At 38.2% G+C, this 16,551-nt stretch overlaps 1 protein-coding gene across 1 annotated transcript in view; it reads right to left on the minus strand.

Annotated features, from left to right (window-relative positions):
• LOC139473601 (E3 ubiquitin-protein ligase rnf213-alpha-like) overlaps positions 1 to 16,551 on the minus strand; it is a 208,576-nt gene that overhangs the window by 140,601 nt on the left and 51,424 nt on the right. Inside the window, exons 7-9 of the mRNA XM_071256274.1 lie at positions 13,303 to 13,604; positions 10,326 to 10,552; positions 8,898 to 9,161 (exon numbers count right to left, since the gene is read on the minus strand). Of these exons, the coding sequence (XP_071112375.1) occupies positions 8,898 to 9,161; positions 10,326 to 10,552; positions 13,303 to 13,604 (793 nt within the window). The remainder of the gene's footprint in view (positions 1 to 8,897; positions 9,162 to 10,325; positions 10,553 to 13,302; positions 13,605 to 16,551) is intronic.

Here is a 16,551-nt window from a genome sequence, read left to right on the forward strand (position 1 = left end):
GCACACCTTATTAGTCCTGTAGTCATGCTTCTTTCAAGTAGCATTTAGCAAAATTATGACTTAGCTTGACCACAGACCATAAAATTATGATAATATTTATTTTATGGTCTCTGGTTTGAAAATGCTATGTAACTTACATTCACAAAGTCCTATGTAGTGTATGTAAGTCCTCTCCCATTGTTAAGTTTTCTATGTACACATGTACTTTAAACTAAAACCCTCAACAGGCTCAACATACTTTGGCAAAAGATATTGTGTACATAAATGTCCAAAGATAATGAAAACATCAAAGTGTCTGGAAGTTTGAAAAAAAAATATCACCATCACCATCAGTGAATGAGTAAATATTGCTTAAAGCCGCATCAGCAGTATTGGAGCTTTTCGTGGCTATACACCATTATTCATAGACTTCTTATTTGGGTTTTAATTTAAAATGTGTACAAAACTGTAACAATGGGAGAGGACTTGTTTACATTAAATTAGACTTTGGGTGTAAATTACACATAGCATTTTCAAGCTAAGACATAATCTTGCTAAATGTTACTTGGAAAATGAAGAGCATGAAAGCAGCATGACCATATGACTAGTAAGGTCAGCATGTGCCTTGACCTTATGATATTATGCATGTGCAAGGACAGCATCTAAGTTTTTGTGGCCTGATTTGACAAGTCAAGATGGCACTATTGCAGGATTGTCGTCATGTTCAAATGTTGCATTCTTGTGTTGTCAACTTTTGAGAAAATGTGCAATGTACAAAACACGCAAGAATGCGTGTACAGAAGATTTTGGGCAAATCTAGGGACCTTGCACTTTTGGCATATTTAGCTCATTTTCAAAGGCCAAGATCGCAAGCTTGTCCCTTACAACATTCCATACTGGAGACATGATGTGATGAACATATCAACAAGCAGATGTTATACAATTATATATGGAATTTTCCATTAAATTTTATTTTTATATACTTATCCTATGTCACACTATGCATTTCTTCCTTCTCTCTTCCATCCTTGAGTGGAAATGTTTCAAACAAAGTTTCCAGCCTCTAAAATCCATTTTGCCCGAACACTCCTTGTAACACCGATCGTCATCACCACAACAAATAGGTCACCCACTAAATCAGTGTACCGTGACCCAGGAGATTTGATCGTCTGACACCCTATGCCAGTAGGAAGCGGCATGATGAAATGATACTCAGTGCTTTTGTAAACTACAGATGCATGTGTTGTTGTTGTTGATAAAGGAGGTTGGAGTAACATGTTTATCTAACAGTATAGACTGACAAGCATATGTCTGGATTGCTCAGTTTATTGTAAGCAACTTGATGAGATGTGGCACTGAGAGACAATATGAAATTAAGAAAGATGGATGTGAGGGATTATTTGTTTAATGATGTACTAGCTTATTTGACAACATGTGGAAGTGAATTCAAGAAATATGTGCCCCCAACATCCGTGAGATATACATAAGGAAACTGGTGCTAAGCATGCTTAAATAAAATTATAGACGCCCTATAGTGTTGGAAAGACATGGACTTGTGAGTAGGTTGAACACTTTATAAGTGTGAAGACCCCTTTACACTACTAGGACACAACATCAGGAATCGGGTATAACTTTCATTGTGTGCTTTTGCATAGGACATTGTTTCAAGAATGACAGCTTGGCTTTAATTAGGGAACCTTTTTTCACTACGGCATTGCCAAATCAGAAGGAGTCCAACCAGACCAACACTCTAAGACATAAGGGTGATCCGCTTGGCATCTCTTTTCATGCTTCGTTGAAGCTATCAATCATGCCCACGGGCATACTAAGATGAGAAGAGGGAACAATTGACAACATCAATAAGAGGATCATCAAACTAATCCTGAATTACAAGGCAGAGGTTAGCAGCGAAGGGTTTGGGACACCGCCAAAATGGCTGCGCCTTATGGTGACATCAATGTTGAAGACCAAAGTCTCTACAGACGAGTGTAGACACTCTCCAACGAGTACTCAATCTGGGAACCCAAAGTGTACTAATAATAAATGAAAGAGTGGCTTTCAACCATTTATTTAGGATGTAAAAGATACAAAGTATGAATCTGTGGTATCTACTAACTGCTTTGATGAGGCATCGTTAGTTGTTGTGCCAGGCCCAGAGGTGGATGCCTTGGACATTGGTAATGGAAATGTCACGTAGATAATGGGAATCGAAGACTGTATCTGTCTTCCAAAACATCTCTCCATGATGGTGTTGAGGGTGCAGTTACTGTGCAGTGCCATCGTTGAGGCTACAGCTCTCGTCTCATGAAGGTCAGATGTCTGAGAGGAGGCAAGCTGGCAAAGGAGTAGGCACAGAGGATCGTCGAACATAACTAGAAGGAGACCATGGTACAGGAGATCCCAGAGTTGACCGATGAAGACAAAGGAAAGAAGAGCCTCAGTGGAGAGTAGATGAAGCCTGAAAGTAGATGCGGAGTGCCCTGGGTTTAGGATCGAAGAGAGTGATGGGATATTGAACAATCAATCTGGTTGACTTGGAAGCTGAAGCAGCTGTTGCTAGAGCCAGGAGGAAGACTGTCTCCAGGGTGATGTGTTCTAAATCCTTTTCAACCAAAGGCTCAAAGTCTGCTGACGTGAAGTGGCTGAGAAAGACATTCAGGTCCTAGGTAGGTGGGTGAAATCTGGACAATTGGTCAGCAAGCTTGTAAGAGCCATTAGGGACTACCAAGTCATGGTAGCAATGACTGAGTTTTTAGCCACTAGATACCTTCACCTTCCTGGTAGATCAGAGATGATGAAGGTATTCAGCAACTTGTTGCAGTGAAGCACTGGTAAGTGAGGTAATGTCCTGGCCGCTACAATATCCTTCAAAGGCCTTCCATTTATGACCGAACAGAGCCACAGTTGAGGTACGATGAGCTTCAGTGATGGTCTTAGCCACCCTTCTCAAATATTCCTAGACCAAATTGAGGTGAAATTGGGTTTAACGTCGAGTGGTCACTAGGGACTTCTGGAAATGAACCAGACGCATAGATGGAGGGTTTCCGCAAACGGGTGCAGCAGGATGGAGTAAGGCTGAAGTAGAAGGTTCCTTCACATTGGAAGCAGATGGTGTCTTCAGCTTGTGAGGTTTACCGGAGTGGTGAACCAGCTGCAAGCTGGACTTTGGTGAGACCAAAAGCAGATGTGTCCTGGCTACAATCTTTTGAAGTAGCTGAGAAAGAAGGATTGTCGAGGGAAATGCATAGGCGATTCTCCTACGATGTGGCCCAAGTGTTATGCTCCCAAGCCTTTAGATCTGGGATGGGGGAGACAAACCGAAGAGGTTGACATCTTCTGCCAGGGATGGTTGATCCTAACGAGATGTGGAGTCTGTATAACGTTGTTGATCCCCAGAATGTGTCTTACTCAGATTTGAATTCCCAGAGAGTAGACCAACTGGAAGAATTCCACTGCCATAGACAGAAGGATGCTGACTTGGTGGAGTCAATATGTTGACATACCAAACGACTGAAATGTCTTACTGGATCATGAGATGTGATGTCCAGACAACTTCTGTCCAATAAAAAGCTGCCAGAATGACCACGTTGAACTAGAGGTTGTTGATATGGAGGGTCATTTCGACTGTGGACAAGCACACTGCCACTTGAAGATTCTTTAGGTGAGCTCCCTAACCCATCAGTGATGCATCCACGAACAGATGTTGCGTTGGGATGAATGGTTGGTTGGTTGGTTTGTTGTTTAACGCTGCACTCAGCAATATTCCAGCCGGCGGTCTGTAAATAATCGAGTATGGACCAGACAATCCAGTGATTGATATCATGAGCATCGATCCACTCAATTTGGATTGATGACATGCATCAACCAAGTCAGCAAGTCTGACCACCTGATCCCGTTAGTCGTCTCTTACGACAAGCATCAGGATGAATGGCTTCAAAGAGACCCCTTGTTGAACAGCCACCACTCCAGATGATGGTGCAGTGACATTGGACAAATGGGGGTCCGGCTTGTCGTCCTGTAGATAGGTAGGTAATTTCTCTGTGTAGACAAGTCATCCAGGTTGATGAAGTAATCTCTGCAAGAAGTTGTGATGCTCTACAACTCAAAGACAGTCCCTCAAACATGCAGGAACCTTCGCGATTGGCTTGGGAATACAGGTAAAAAGCCATGGGGCCAAAGAAATTCCAAACTGGAGCACCCTCCATTAGTAATGCAGACCTCGGGAAATAAACCAGAGGTAATGGCAGTGCTCCTGACGGATGGGTATATGCAGGTAGACATCTTGTAGGTCTAACTATCATCAGCTTCCATGGTGGGAGGTCACAGCGCTGAGCAGGTGACGGGGAAGGCAATCTACTAAGTGATTGATGATCCAACTCAGGTCCACAGGAGACACAGAAACATAGTACGAGCCGCAGGTTTACTTCGATCCCAATGTCAATGGCGATCATGATGTTGATCTTTAGTCCAGGTAAGGCTGGTATCGATGATCCCAGTAATGACCAGGTGAAGCAAAAGGTTAGTAGCGCATGCGTTGATATGGCAGTGAGGGAGAGGGTAGAGGTAGAGCTTGAGCGACCATACTCGTAGGCATAGGATCGATCCATAGAGTGATAATATTCAAAAGAGCCAGAATGGTCATCATCGGTGCGACGTCGATCCCCTTATAACTTCTTTTTGGTATGAATGCGATCTGCAGATAGTTGATCCTCAGGTCAACCCCGCAATGGTTGACATGTAGAATGTCAACTCATGGAATGTGGATCCTGCAAATTCGACCCTTGTGTCACTTCAATCTGACGATCCATAGAATGTAACGTTGCTCCTGGGACCGGCGATTCTTCCCATCGATCTGCTGGACGTCGAGGCTGATCTTCATCTGCCATTCTCTACTCTTCCTGTCTCCTGTAGGTGACTCAGGGTTCATAGAGTTGATATTGGCATGAAGGAGATGATGGAAGACATTCAGCTGGTACTGTGGACAGGTCTGTGTTGTTTACTGCCAAAACAGTGGGCCTGCCCGATGTAAGTGCCAGGGACTTTGACTTAGAAAGTTCTGCACTTGAACCAGTTGACAGTAAAGTAAAGAAAACTGTCCGAGACAACATCATCCTCAACTGTCAGGGGCGTGATGGTAGGTGTCAACAGCGGCTTGACGTTAGACTTGACGGAGGAACATAGACATGCAAGGAGTGTTCGGGTGAAATGGGTTTTGGAGGCTGGAAACTTTGTTTTAGAATGTTTCCACACAAGGATTGAAAGAAGAAGGAAGACATGCATAGTGTGAGATAGTACAAGTTTAAAAATTAGCCCTATTTCCCTGTTCCAGTTCCTGGAAAAGTGACATCAAACATCCTTGTACAAACTGGTGGGCAGAGCTCCATAGAGAAAAAGCTGATATAAACTTCAGTCAACACCTGGAATTTCCAACAGAGAAATCAGGCAACCATAACAGAAAGAGTTTGAATTTAACCCTGTAGTTTCTTTAATTCAAGGTGTTTTTGTAAAAAAAACCCATTGCATTTCATACACATTACACCATGACAAAAGGACAAAGAATTCCAGAAAGAGACACTGACTGTTGTTAACAACCCAGCAGGCACATGGCATTGTTTAAATGTTGAAATTGCTTGATCTGAGGTTGCTTTGTTGAAAAAGATTGTATCAACATTGTTTAAACATTGGCCTTTCAATATTTGAAGAAATGTTGAAATGTGACATTGTTTCAACATTGGCGTTTCAATATTTGATTAAATGTTGAAATGTGACATTGTTTCCAACATTTACCTTTCGATATTTGAAAATATGTTGAAATCAGACATTGTTTTCAACATTGATTCAAAATTGGCCTTTCGGTATTGGAAAAATGTTTAAAACTGATACTGTTTCAACACTGAAAAGTAATCTAAAATTCAACATTTCACAAATACAGAAATTCAGTGATATTTTAAGAAATATATATTGTTGTCAGTTGGAATCTATATTTATGGACACTAGACCAAACAATATTGATTTATACATTTACATCATATTTTAAACATAAACACATTTGGTTTAACGATTCTAATTAAAATATATATATTGAATACCAGTCTTAACAACAGGAATTAACATTGACATAAAATAATGTATTTTACGGAAACATCTTACATTTCCCCTGAACATTTCCCATTGTGACCTCAAATAATCCCACCATGGCAAAATATTTTCCAAAGTGTTGTCTGGAATGGAAGTCAGTTTGAACCTCATGTCACATTTCTCATGAAGGCTGCTTTTTGACTGGCTAATGTAGACCTACTGTTAATCATTTCATTGGTTGGTCGAAGTTCACAAAAGGTTGTTCTGAAATGACCTGTCATGGGATGTCTTGAGATCTTTGTTTAGCGGTAGCAAGAACTACATTGTATAAAGGTCTGATTTTAATGTGATTGATCAGTGTACAACATTTAATATATAATTTAATAACAAAACTGTATCTTTATAAATGAAAGATGTTTGTGACCTTGAATGGATGTCAACCAAATAATACTCAAATGGAGGCCCCATGCAATAAGAGTTTGTGTGAAGTTTGATCAAAATCTAGGAAAGTGTTAGCAACTTATCACAAAAACCTAGTCGACCCTTCACCGCCAAACTCATTACATACCACCACACATTTCCTATGAGGTACCATTACCTTCAGTTTGGTGAAATACATGTCTACTACAACCTCATACCTGATTAAAGAACCTTGTCCCACGCTAACATAACAATGAACCCAAATGCATTTCTACTGTAAAGCCATCCCATCAAGCCTAATGACATCAATTCTGGATAGGAATGCACATGCCCTATGCTATACAATTTTGAACCAGAAAGTCTTATTCCTCTTGTTACATTGATAAGAAAGTTCTACCAACCTCATATATCATATGTAGTGCAACAATAAACAAGAAGGTCCCATGCCCCTATTTCGGTGTCCTTTAACTTGAAATTCAGTCTATCACATGCTTTATTATTTCTAGTTAATGGTATACAAGGGTACTAGATCACTCAAAACCTTTACACTTCAAAGCTACACCCTAAAAATGAACCAAATAATTCATCCTATTTATATAAATATAAATTTGACCTTTAATATCAGTGGCAAGTATTTCAAGAATGTTTGCAAGCACTATCAAGCATATTACTGAAATATGATGTCTTTGGGAAGTTCAATGTATAAAATGCTACCCATTGAATGTAGGTCACATGGACCTTCCACTGATATCCTGAGACTGACATCATTTGTCAACCACAGATATTCAATAATATATAACCTCTACATGCATAAGACCTTAAGAAAATAGTCCCATGGCAACTGGAAATGTAGTCAACAGTTTGGCTTCCTCAGTCTAGCAACTTTGGAGAAAAAGATCTTTACAGAGCCAAAAATGACTTTAGAGCATTAAAGAGCATTACACCACATTTTTAGCAGAAATGGCTGCACTGCGGCAATAAATATGTTTTTCAATATAGCTGTTGTGGTGGCCATATTGAAAATAGGATTTGAACATCTTAAACAATTTCAGGCGTCAGCATTGGTGGGAACAATCATGTCAAGTTTCAACTTCAATTGGTCAAGTGGTTTCTGAGCAAATGAATTTGTAGAGCATGGTCAAATTTAAAGATAATATCACCAAAGACAGAACATATGTGTTGACCCCTCTTTCTAACTACGCATATACCAAATTTCATTACATTTCGAAAAAAATCACCTGAGCAATGGGCATTAAAAGTTTCTGCTTTCAGTATGGTCAAAGTGCAAAGGTGAAATCAAGGTCAAATTTTTAAATTTCCCCAAAACAGAACATCAAACGAATACTGTTATCTTGAATGTGCCAATATATATCGAACCTAATCTCCAGTCCAAATCGCCTCAGTATATAAATGTATATGAATTTGTCCCACTATCTTAAACCAGAGATAAGGAGACATTGCGCTATCTCAGACTCAGTCCTAACTGCAACTTTACTATAGAATTTTGTACCTCTATATCGATGTTGGCACTTGCCAGATTAACAGATTTGAGAAGTGCGAATTTGCATCTCTGAGATCAGCCTGAGATGAGAGAGACACTCAAGTTGATAGACTAAATTAAAATGAACTTTGGACATGGCATTATCACACTTTTGCAATATGTCAGATGTGCTGATATGTCAAAAAAGTTACACATACACTTTTTGTGAATTCTAAATGTACATTTAATGACATTTGTATTGCTATTGATCTGGATTTCCATGCCTTGCTATCTTGAATGTCTGGATATATCAAAGTTATAACATGGTCCTACTAGGTTCAAGATAACAGGGTTTGACTGTATATCTTGAGCCCCATCACCAGCTACACACATACAAAATATATTTTTCATTTGGAGTGTAAACAACTGAGTAATGGCAATAAATAGATTTTCCAACATTGCAGTTGTGGAGGGGAACAAGGACATGGGAGTTTCAGCTTCTTTGGTCCAGTGATTTCTGAGGAGATTGCTGAGAACAATGTCCATTTTAACATCCCCTGCAAAATATGTTGCGGGGGATAAAAATGAAGTGCAGGGACAGTCAAACTCATTCTATTGACATGAGTCTGCTTTAATACTTAAGTTGTCTGGGTCAAAAAGCCTTCTAGGTGCTTAATTCTAAACAGCAATTTGCTTTGACCTTCAATGTTCGCAAATAATATGAAAACATATATTTCTAGTCACAGACAAATATGAAATCTCTGTATATGCACTGTTGATACTTTCTGAATCAAAGAACAAACACAATGAACACATCTTTGACAGTGACCCTGGCAACCTCCATATATGATAGCTATTGCTGAAGATGTTTATAGTCACTTTATTCCCTGATAAAATGTTTTTCTCATGAATTGTGCAAATAATTATACATTATACTTACACAGTCCATTCATCACTCAATTTCAGTCTGTCTTTGGCTTCTGTAATGTCTTTTAGACCCCACCACAAATCATTGTTGTGTTCTATTGAATATTTTCTGATAAGTTTTGAATCTTCTCTCAGAAAATGCAACAAAGAAACAAAATACAGCCATGATGAATCTGCCAAAGACTTGCTATATGTATATCCACTATATGTAGAACTCTGAACACTCCTCACTAAGCTGTTTTCTCCAATTAGTTTAAGAACGGCTGCAGCAAGTATCCTATAAAAAGAAAATAGACATTAGTATTGAAGCTCACAACTGCTTATCTGAATATTTCAATACTTATCTAGGTATGGCCATTTCCATGGAAATGTAAGAAATGTAGGACATCATTCCAATCATAACTACATAAATACTAAAGTTATTGTGTACACAAGATACTTTTTTTAGGCCTTGTTCATACGGAGTGACTTTGAACTTCAATGTCATCCAGTCAATGAAAGGAGGTTTATCAGGTATGATATCTTTAACAACTGTGGTTGAGAAAATCAATTTCGGCGGCAACAGAGCTCAAATTTGAGCAAACATGTTAAGATTACATTGTCTAGACTTAGATTGAAAATGGTCACCATATCATGGAGCACAATTCCCATTTAAGAGGTGCTATGCTTCAGTTTGTTTAATATTTTCAGTTTAGGACCTGACATTGAAACAGACAGGTTCAGTGCTATATGTTAGATTGATGTACATCATAGAATCTTAGGCAATAATGTGCTACATGTGCTTCAGACAACAGACAAAGAAAACAGTGTTTGATTCAAATGAAATTTGTTGGCATTGCCAATTTATCAAATCATCTTGCTCCCTTTTTTGGACAACTGTATATCCGTTTCAAACTTAAGGAATTCATCATTTTACCCTGATATCACAGTGCTCACTTAAGCATAATTATTTCCAAAATACACTACAATACTATGAAAACTATTCTGGAAAGCTGTATCTAATTTTCATAACCACCGGTTATCAATATTTTCAGTGTTTTAAACAAAATTATCTTATGCGGATGTTGTGTGCTTGATGTCCCCAGCTATCCCCCTTTAACCAGGAACTGACTAGTCCAAATTCTATTGTATACATTTATGTCTGATGATTTTATTCAACCAATTCTAATTGAGTGGAGACTTAGTGTAACATTTATAGTCTCTAAAATAAAAAAAATGGGGTGTCAAATTGACTTATTTTCAAAAAAGTATTCAACACTGGACAAACTTGCATGGGAATTTTGAATATTGTAGGGTCTGTATGAGCTAGAGACTGTTGAAGATCCTAGCTTCCTTGACAAATAAAGGCCAACATGACATTATCACACTTTGAAGACAAGCTGAGCTAAAAATTAACACAAAAGTCACCTAAAATACAACTTGAATAAGTATAAATACATACTGAGAAAATCTCTTTGGGAAGTGTGTCTTCAAAGATTCCAAACTTTGTTTATCTGACCTCACCATCAGTGTGCCGAAAAAGGTTTTGTTCAAACCTTCAGGTTTGATAGGAATGTTGTTTTCACTGAATGCACACAGAATAAACATTCCCAGGACAAGCGAAACATCATGTGTCTCTTTAATCTTCTGTAGATGGTGTATCAAGGATTCCATGATATTCTGGAACATCTTAAATGGAGAACAATAAAAAATAAAAACATATTATTGATTATGAGATATGTGTTTAAAATGTAATCACATGTTCCATCAAAGTAACAACAGAAAAAAAGGGAAATGTTTTGTCACTGATGAAAGCATGTTCTAATATTCACCAAAAAATCAATATATGATTTGATCAATATACTATAAGATAAATCAATATCGTATCAAATCAGTATTAGGCACACACTCAAGGTTCTGTAATCGTAAAAATTATAGCATTTTGCAACATGTACATGTAATCCTATTGTCATGCATTTGCATGTTTGTCATGACAGAAAATATATACACTTCTGAAAATCAAATTTGCTCAATCATCAATGAACAACAATTAATACAATAATTGCCTTAAAGTATTGTGAAGTGAAAATCAGTGTAGCAGGATACTGCATGGGTTGTGAGGAACTAACAAGTCAACATGTTACAAACAAGAAGATACAAATATCAAACATATCTATTTATCCATCAAACACATCTTCTGGGGAAGCCAGAATGATTTCTTATTTGCTGGGACAAATCTTGGTAATTTACTACAATTTTCAGGGCATGAGTATCAGAATGTTGTTAAGAAAATTCAATAAATTGATACTTGTGATAACACATACTTCTAAATGATGGACACATTTTATTAGGGATAGAATAATGAGGATAGATCTCTTATTTCAAACTATGACATGTATGTATATTTCAATTAAGGATATGAAAGGAACAATTATGATAGTCTATTCTTTCTGTATGTTATTTCTTCATTTATTTGTATGAACGAATGTATAATAATTATATATCCCTGGTAAGACCTGTCAAAGGATGTCAATGTGCTGCAGACATATCTCCCAAATTAATTACTACACAGACGACATGTTGACGTCCATGGCAGTATGAAAACTATAACATCTGAATGCTGCAATAGTTAAGGACTTGTGGGGAATAACACAAAGGCTAATAAATAAATGAGTTTGCACTATTTCATTGGTAGGATGTTACCCCAGACAGAAAGATTCCAATTGGTTTTTCATGTAGAAAGGCCCAAACAATATACTTTAAGTTGTAGCAGGATCACGGGGGTTACATGGGTTTTATGCATTTGGCTCATAGTATATAATCTACGAGGGACACATAAAACCCCATGTACCTTGAGTGATCCTGCTACAATGAATGTATCTTACCGACATGTTTTAAAATGACATTGTAAAATAATTCAAACAAATTCAAAATTGACAGAAAACTGCTGTTTGACTGAGTTGAGTTTAGCTTGCGCTATGTCACATGACTTCCATTGACTCGGAAAAGCATGCAGCTCTTTGCTCTGAAGCGGGTATAAGGGATTTATTCTACCTCTCAGAAATCCACATGCAGCCTGTCTTGCAGGGTATGAGAGATTTATTTCCACGCTGAGAAAATAATTCCCATCAAAGATGAGAAACACAGTATTTTATCAAGATCACATGGACCAATTAGATCTCATCATTCTGACATGAAGGAATGAAAACGTTTTTTATAGTGTTAAACCATAACATTCCATCGTGTCAATTCACATTTGTGTTGCAGACTGAACAAATGTTGATATTCTAAACTAACAATCACTACAATCATGTGCTAGTTTCGGGTGTTCAGTTGTAAACAGCTCGATCCTTCTCAACTTGTCACAAGTTGTCACAGCTCACATTGAGTCAGGAACATAAAAGGAGGTAGCAGGTTGGACCGTTGCTATTTTAAATTTAAAAATTATGGTTTCAAAACAAATTCTGATATTTTTAAGCATCCTCATTTACATGGGTCTGTATAATCTGTTCTATAACAGGAATCAGAAGTTCTAATTAAAATAGTTAAATACTATTTTCTGATTGCATTTCATTCTTAGTGTTTTTACCATACTTTCTTGTGTATAAAGTACAATTGGCTTTTAATTTTTTTTACAACTGTGTAGAGAAGACATTCATATCATACAATCAGTTCTCATATGTTTCCAAATCCTTAATCAAAACAAAGTGATTTTTGACATTATCCACATTATTTTCTGTGCCCCAGCATGAAGATACATATACATTTTTACCCTCATATTATATATAAGTGCATATTTAACACAAACAAGAGTCATCAGGAGATGGCATATCCCCCAAATTGGTGCAATTCGCAAATTGAATTGGGCTACTTATACCCCACGTTTTATTCTTTTTCATTGTGTACCTTCAGTTCAGTGAAAAAAAAACAATAATGCTGTTCAGTATTTTTCAATAACCCAAATCATCAAAAGGCACCAGTTCATCACTAGACTGATCTGTATAGCAAGTTTCAACAAGAAATATTCAACGGTTTTGGAGTTCTGCTCTAGAAATGGAAAACAGATGGAGGACCGACAGACATGCTGATAACTATATACCCCCATTTTTTTCAAAAATATGGTATAGCAACTAAATTCTTAATTTAAATGTCAAGATTAAATTTTAACCTTTTTGTAGGGATGCATATCCTCCCCAAGTATCAACTCAGTGTACTTAATGATATAAAAAAAATAATCTAAAAACACATTTCATAATAATGCTATGAAGAAATGGGAGTCATTATGGTGCTAAACATACACCTGGAACAGACAACAGACACCATGGCATTCCTGTTGCCTGGAAACCTTCGGCCCTCGTGATGATTTAAGTTATTGCGAAGCAGATTATTTCAGTCCATTGATAATATCTTAAATAAAACTGTAAATGTGACAGACCTACCTGCATGGGTAGACCTCTGTCTAATAGCTGCATGTCCTTGTCTACCATTTGAATGGATAGTCCTGATAACACCATGCTGATCCTATCTAAGTATGTTTCAACAAAACTGGACTCTCCTGGCTTCATCTGTCTCAATTGTGATATAATTTCTCCAGCTGAAGGCAGAAATAACTCTCCTGCTTTGACAACATCTTGACGTATTCTGTCTTGTAAACCGCCACCAATTGCTTTTGACACCCACCGCTTCCAGAAACCTTCTGACATCTTTGGATATACAAATCCATCATACTGATGCCATGGTGCTATAAAGAAGAAACAACTATGAAAGTTATTTGTATTTGCTTGTTTCTAGGATCAGATACAGATGTCTATATGAAGAGTTCTTCAGTGAAATTAATTTCCTGTACATGGGATCAGGGCCCTTTACTTGATCCTGAATACCAGAGACACAGAAGCTTCTGTTTTGTTTGTTTGTTTGTTGTTTAACGCTCCACTCACCAATCTTCCAGCTGGTTACAGGCCGGCAAAGCCACATTTCGAAAATAGATAGCCCAAATTGATGTGGCTCTCGCGGCAATGGTTATGGTTGCGTGATTGTATAATGTGGCTCTTGCGGCTATGCTGTCAAAACATGCTTTGTGATTCTAACAGGTTACCGTATATAACAAAACAAATCTTTTTTTCTCATTTTCTATTCAACAAGGATAACATATTCATCAAGACTTAACATTGATGAATATCAATAGCATATGAATATCATAATGCAGATGAAGGAGGTCGCCCACGTGGTCAGCATATTCCATCTCACTCAGGTGTGGGTTCAGGAGCTGGATCTTGAGGGACGCAATACGTGCATCGATTGCCTTGTACTTCTTTCTTCGTGAAGGTTCTGATCAGTGGTGTGAGAGTCTCAGGACTGCAACCTCTTTGAGTGACTGCTCTCGCTGAAATAGCTTCACTACTTCGTAGATGTTTGGGTGGCACTTCTTGGCAAGTTTCTTTATCTTGTTGTGCAACCCTTCCAGGTGATTGTTGGTACGGTGGCCTTGGTTTTCGAAATGGTTCCAAATCTCTGGCATGAAGGCCCGTCCTTGAACCCAACAGGTTGTCACGTAGTCCATGAAGGCAGTCACTTTAGGGCCAACAGGAGAGTCAGCAATGGCATCAAGCCACACATCATCCACTTTGTCACGAGGTACTAGAGGGAGGGCAGCAACTCTTGTCACCAGCTTCTTCACCTCCTCATCTTCCTTATAGTCCAACGCCAGACCTTCTTTCTGCACCCTCCTCCAGATACACTGGGTGAAGTGAAAGAAACACCCTCTAACTAATGTCCCAGGAAATACCTCAGTCACGGCATTGTGAGCTGCACGTTCAAAGTCCAACTGAATTGTAAGTGGGGCAAACTCTAGACCTCCCCTACTAGCAAAATCGCATAGGTACTGAAACATGTTGACATAACTTTTGTTCGAATGGACAACAAACAGTAAACTAATGGAAACATATGGCCAAACACCTCAGCATGTAAACAATAAATCTGATCAAACAACTTGGGACAGGCATAAAATGTACCATCACAAAATACAATGTCTGCAGTACACAAATGTTCAATGTTCTTGTCTGTAGTGAAGATGATGATGTCGTCACTAACACGGTGTAGGAACTGGTCGCCTCCCTCAGTCTGGGAGTACCGCGCTTAGTAATTTAAATGTGGGACACTCATATAAAGGTATCGGTAGTCGGATTAATTAATTACCCGCTAGAATAGGCGAAATGCACTCAGCTGAAAATGTGGCTTTACCGGCAATAGCCATTTCTGAAATGTGGCTCTCCCGGCTAGACACCTTCCAGCTATATGATGACTATCCTAGTGACAAAATGGCATTGTATAGTGTCATGATTTTAGGAACATTTCATGGGACATTCTTTGTGAGAACACTTTGGATGACAACTAGAAAAGTGATAGTAAGTACTTGAAATAACATAAGCAGTGTCCTCACTACTTTTTCTAGGAGTCTCAAGAAATTAAATACATACCACAAAGCATTTCCAGTGTCAACTTACTTGATCACTTAAATATTAGATATTAAATAGCATTAATTTATGTCAGGGATAAAGATATGCTGAGGGACCAGTCATTTAGGGAAGGATGTGTCGTGTATTGGCAAATTTATTTCCATTCAGGAGTTATGCCACCGGTAATGATTTTAATCCATCCCATATTTAGCTCATCACATGACAAATAGCAAGGAGCCTCATTTTGGTTATAATAACATGGTGCCCTACATGTATGAATACTATGATGCATGTGGTATCATTGAATATTAAAATTACTTCAATTCTGTTGTTATCAATCATGAAACATGAATTGTGAGACAAACAACTAACATTACACTCCCTGCCTACAATAATGGGATGTGGGGGTTTAGCATGTGGGCATGACCACTAAATGAATGTCAAGCCATGCAATTTTTTCAAGAATAAAGTTGGTTGAATGGAGAGAACGGCCTCGTTATATGACATGGTGTCAGAAGTGGACTGTCAACAATAAGTATTTCACCCAACAGAGTATGTTTATTTCACAAAGCTGCCAGAATGGCCTGAAAGCTAACAGCGGTTTTCGCAATTTCATATCGCCACTAAACTCAACAAAGAGTCCTAGGATGAACAGACCTCATCATGAATATATACCATGGATAAGGAAGCAGACACTGTTCTGACCTTTTTACATGGGAAGCTGATGAGAACCAGACTTAACCAGATGATATTCTTGGCAAAAAGTTTGATGCACATTCCATTCAAAGCGGAATATCAATCACGAACATTCCTGTTTCTTGCAGAAACAATGTGAATCTGTGGAGTATTTTATAAGAAAGCTATATGAACTAGTTATTGTCATTCTCGATAAGGAAGTGTCAGAGAAAATGCAGCTTAAACCTAAACTCACACTTGAAGATGCAAAACAAACAGCTAGACAGCTTGAATTGATCGAATTATAGATTAAGGACCAGAAAATCAGTGGGAAAGATTTGGAGGAACAAAGAAGTTGCTCTAAGCCAACATTATTGGCCACTCATGGAAGGAATAATTCGGATTTCCACAGCAATCCTGGATTTGGTGGCAAGAGTGGTTACCATTTTAACGGCTATTCATTGATGCAACCTACCAATGGCAAACAATGTGGATGTTGTGCTCGTCACCACACTGGTAGCAGATGTTGATTTGTCAGGGGGAAAATGCAATAAGAGT

Source organism: Haliotis cracherodii, unplaced genomic scaffold (genome assembly GCF_022045235.1).
Source record: "Haliotis cracherodii isolate W230 unplaced genomic scaffold, xgHalCrac1.p SCAF_3, whole genome shotgun sequence".
Lineage (NCBI taxonomy): Eukaryota > Metazoa > Mollusca > Gastropoda > Lepetellida > Haliotidae > Haliotis > Haliotis cracherodii.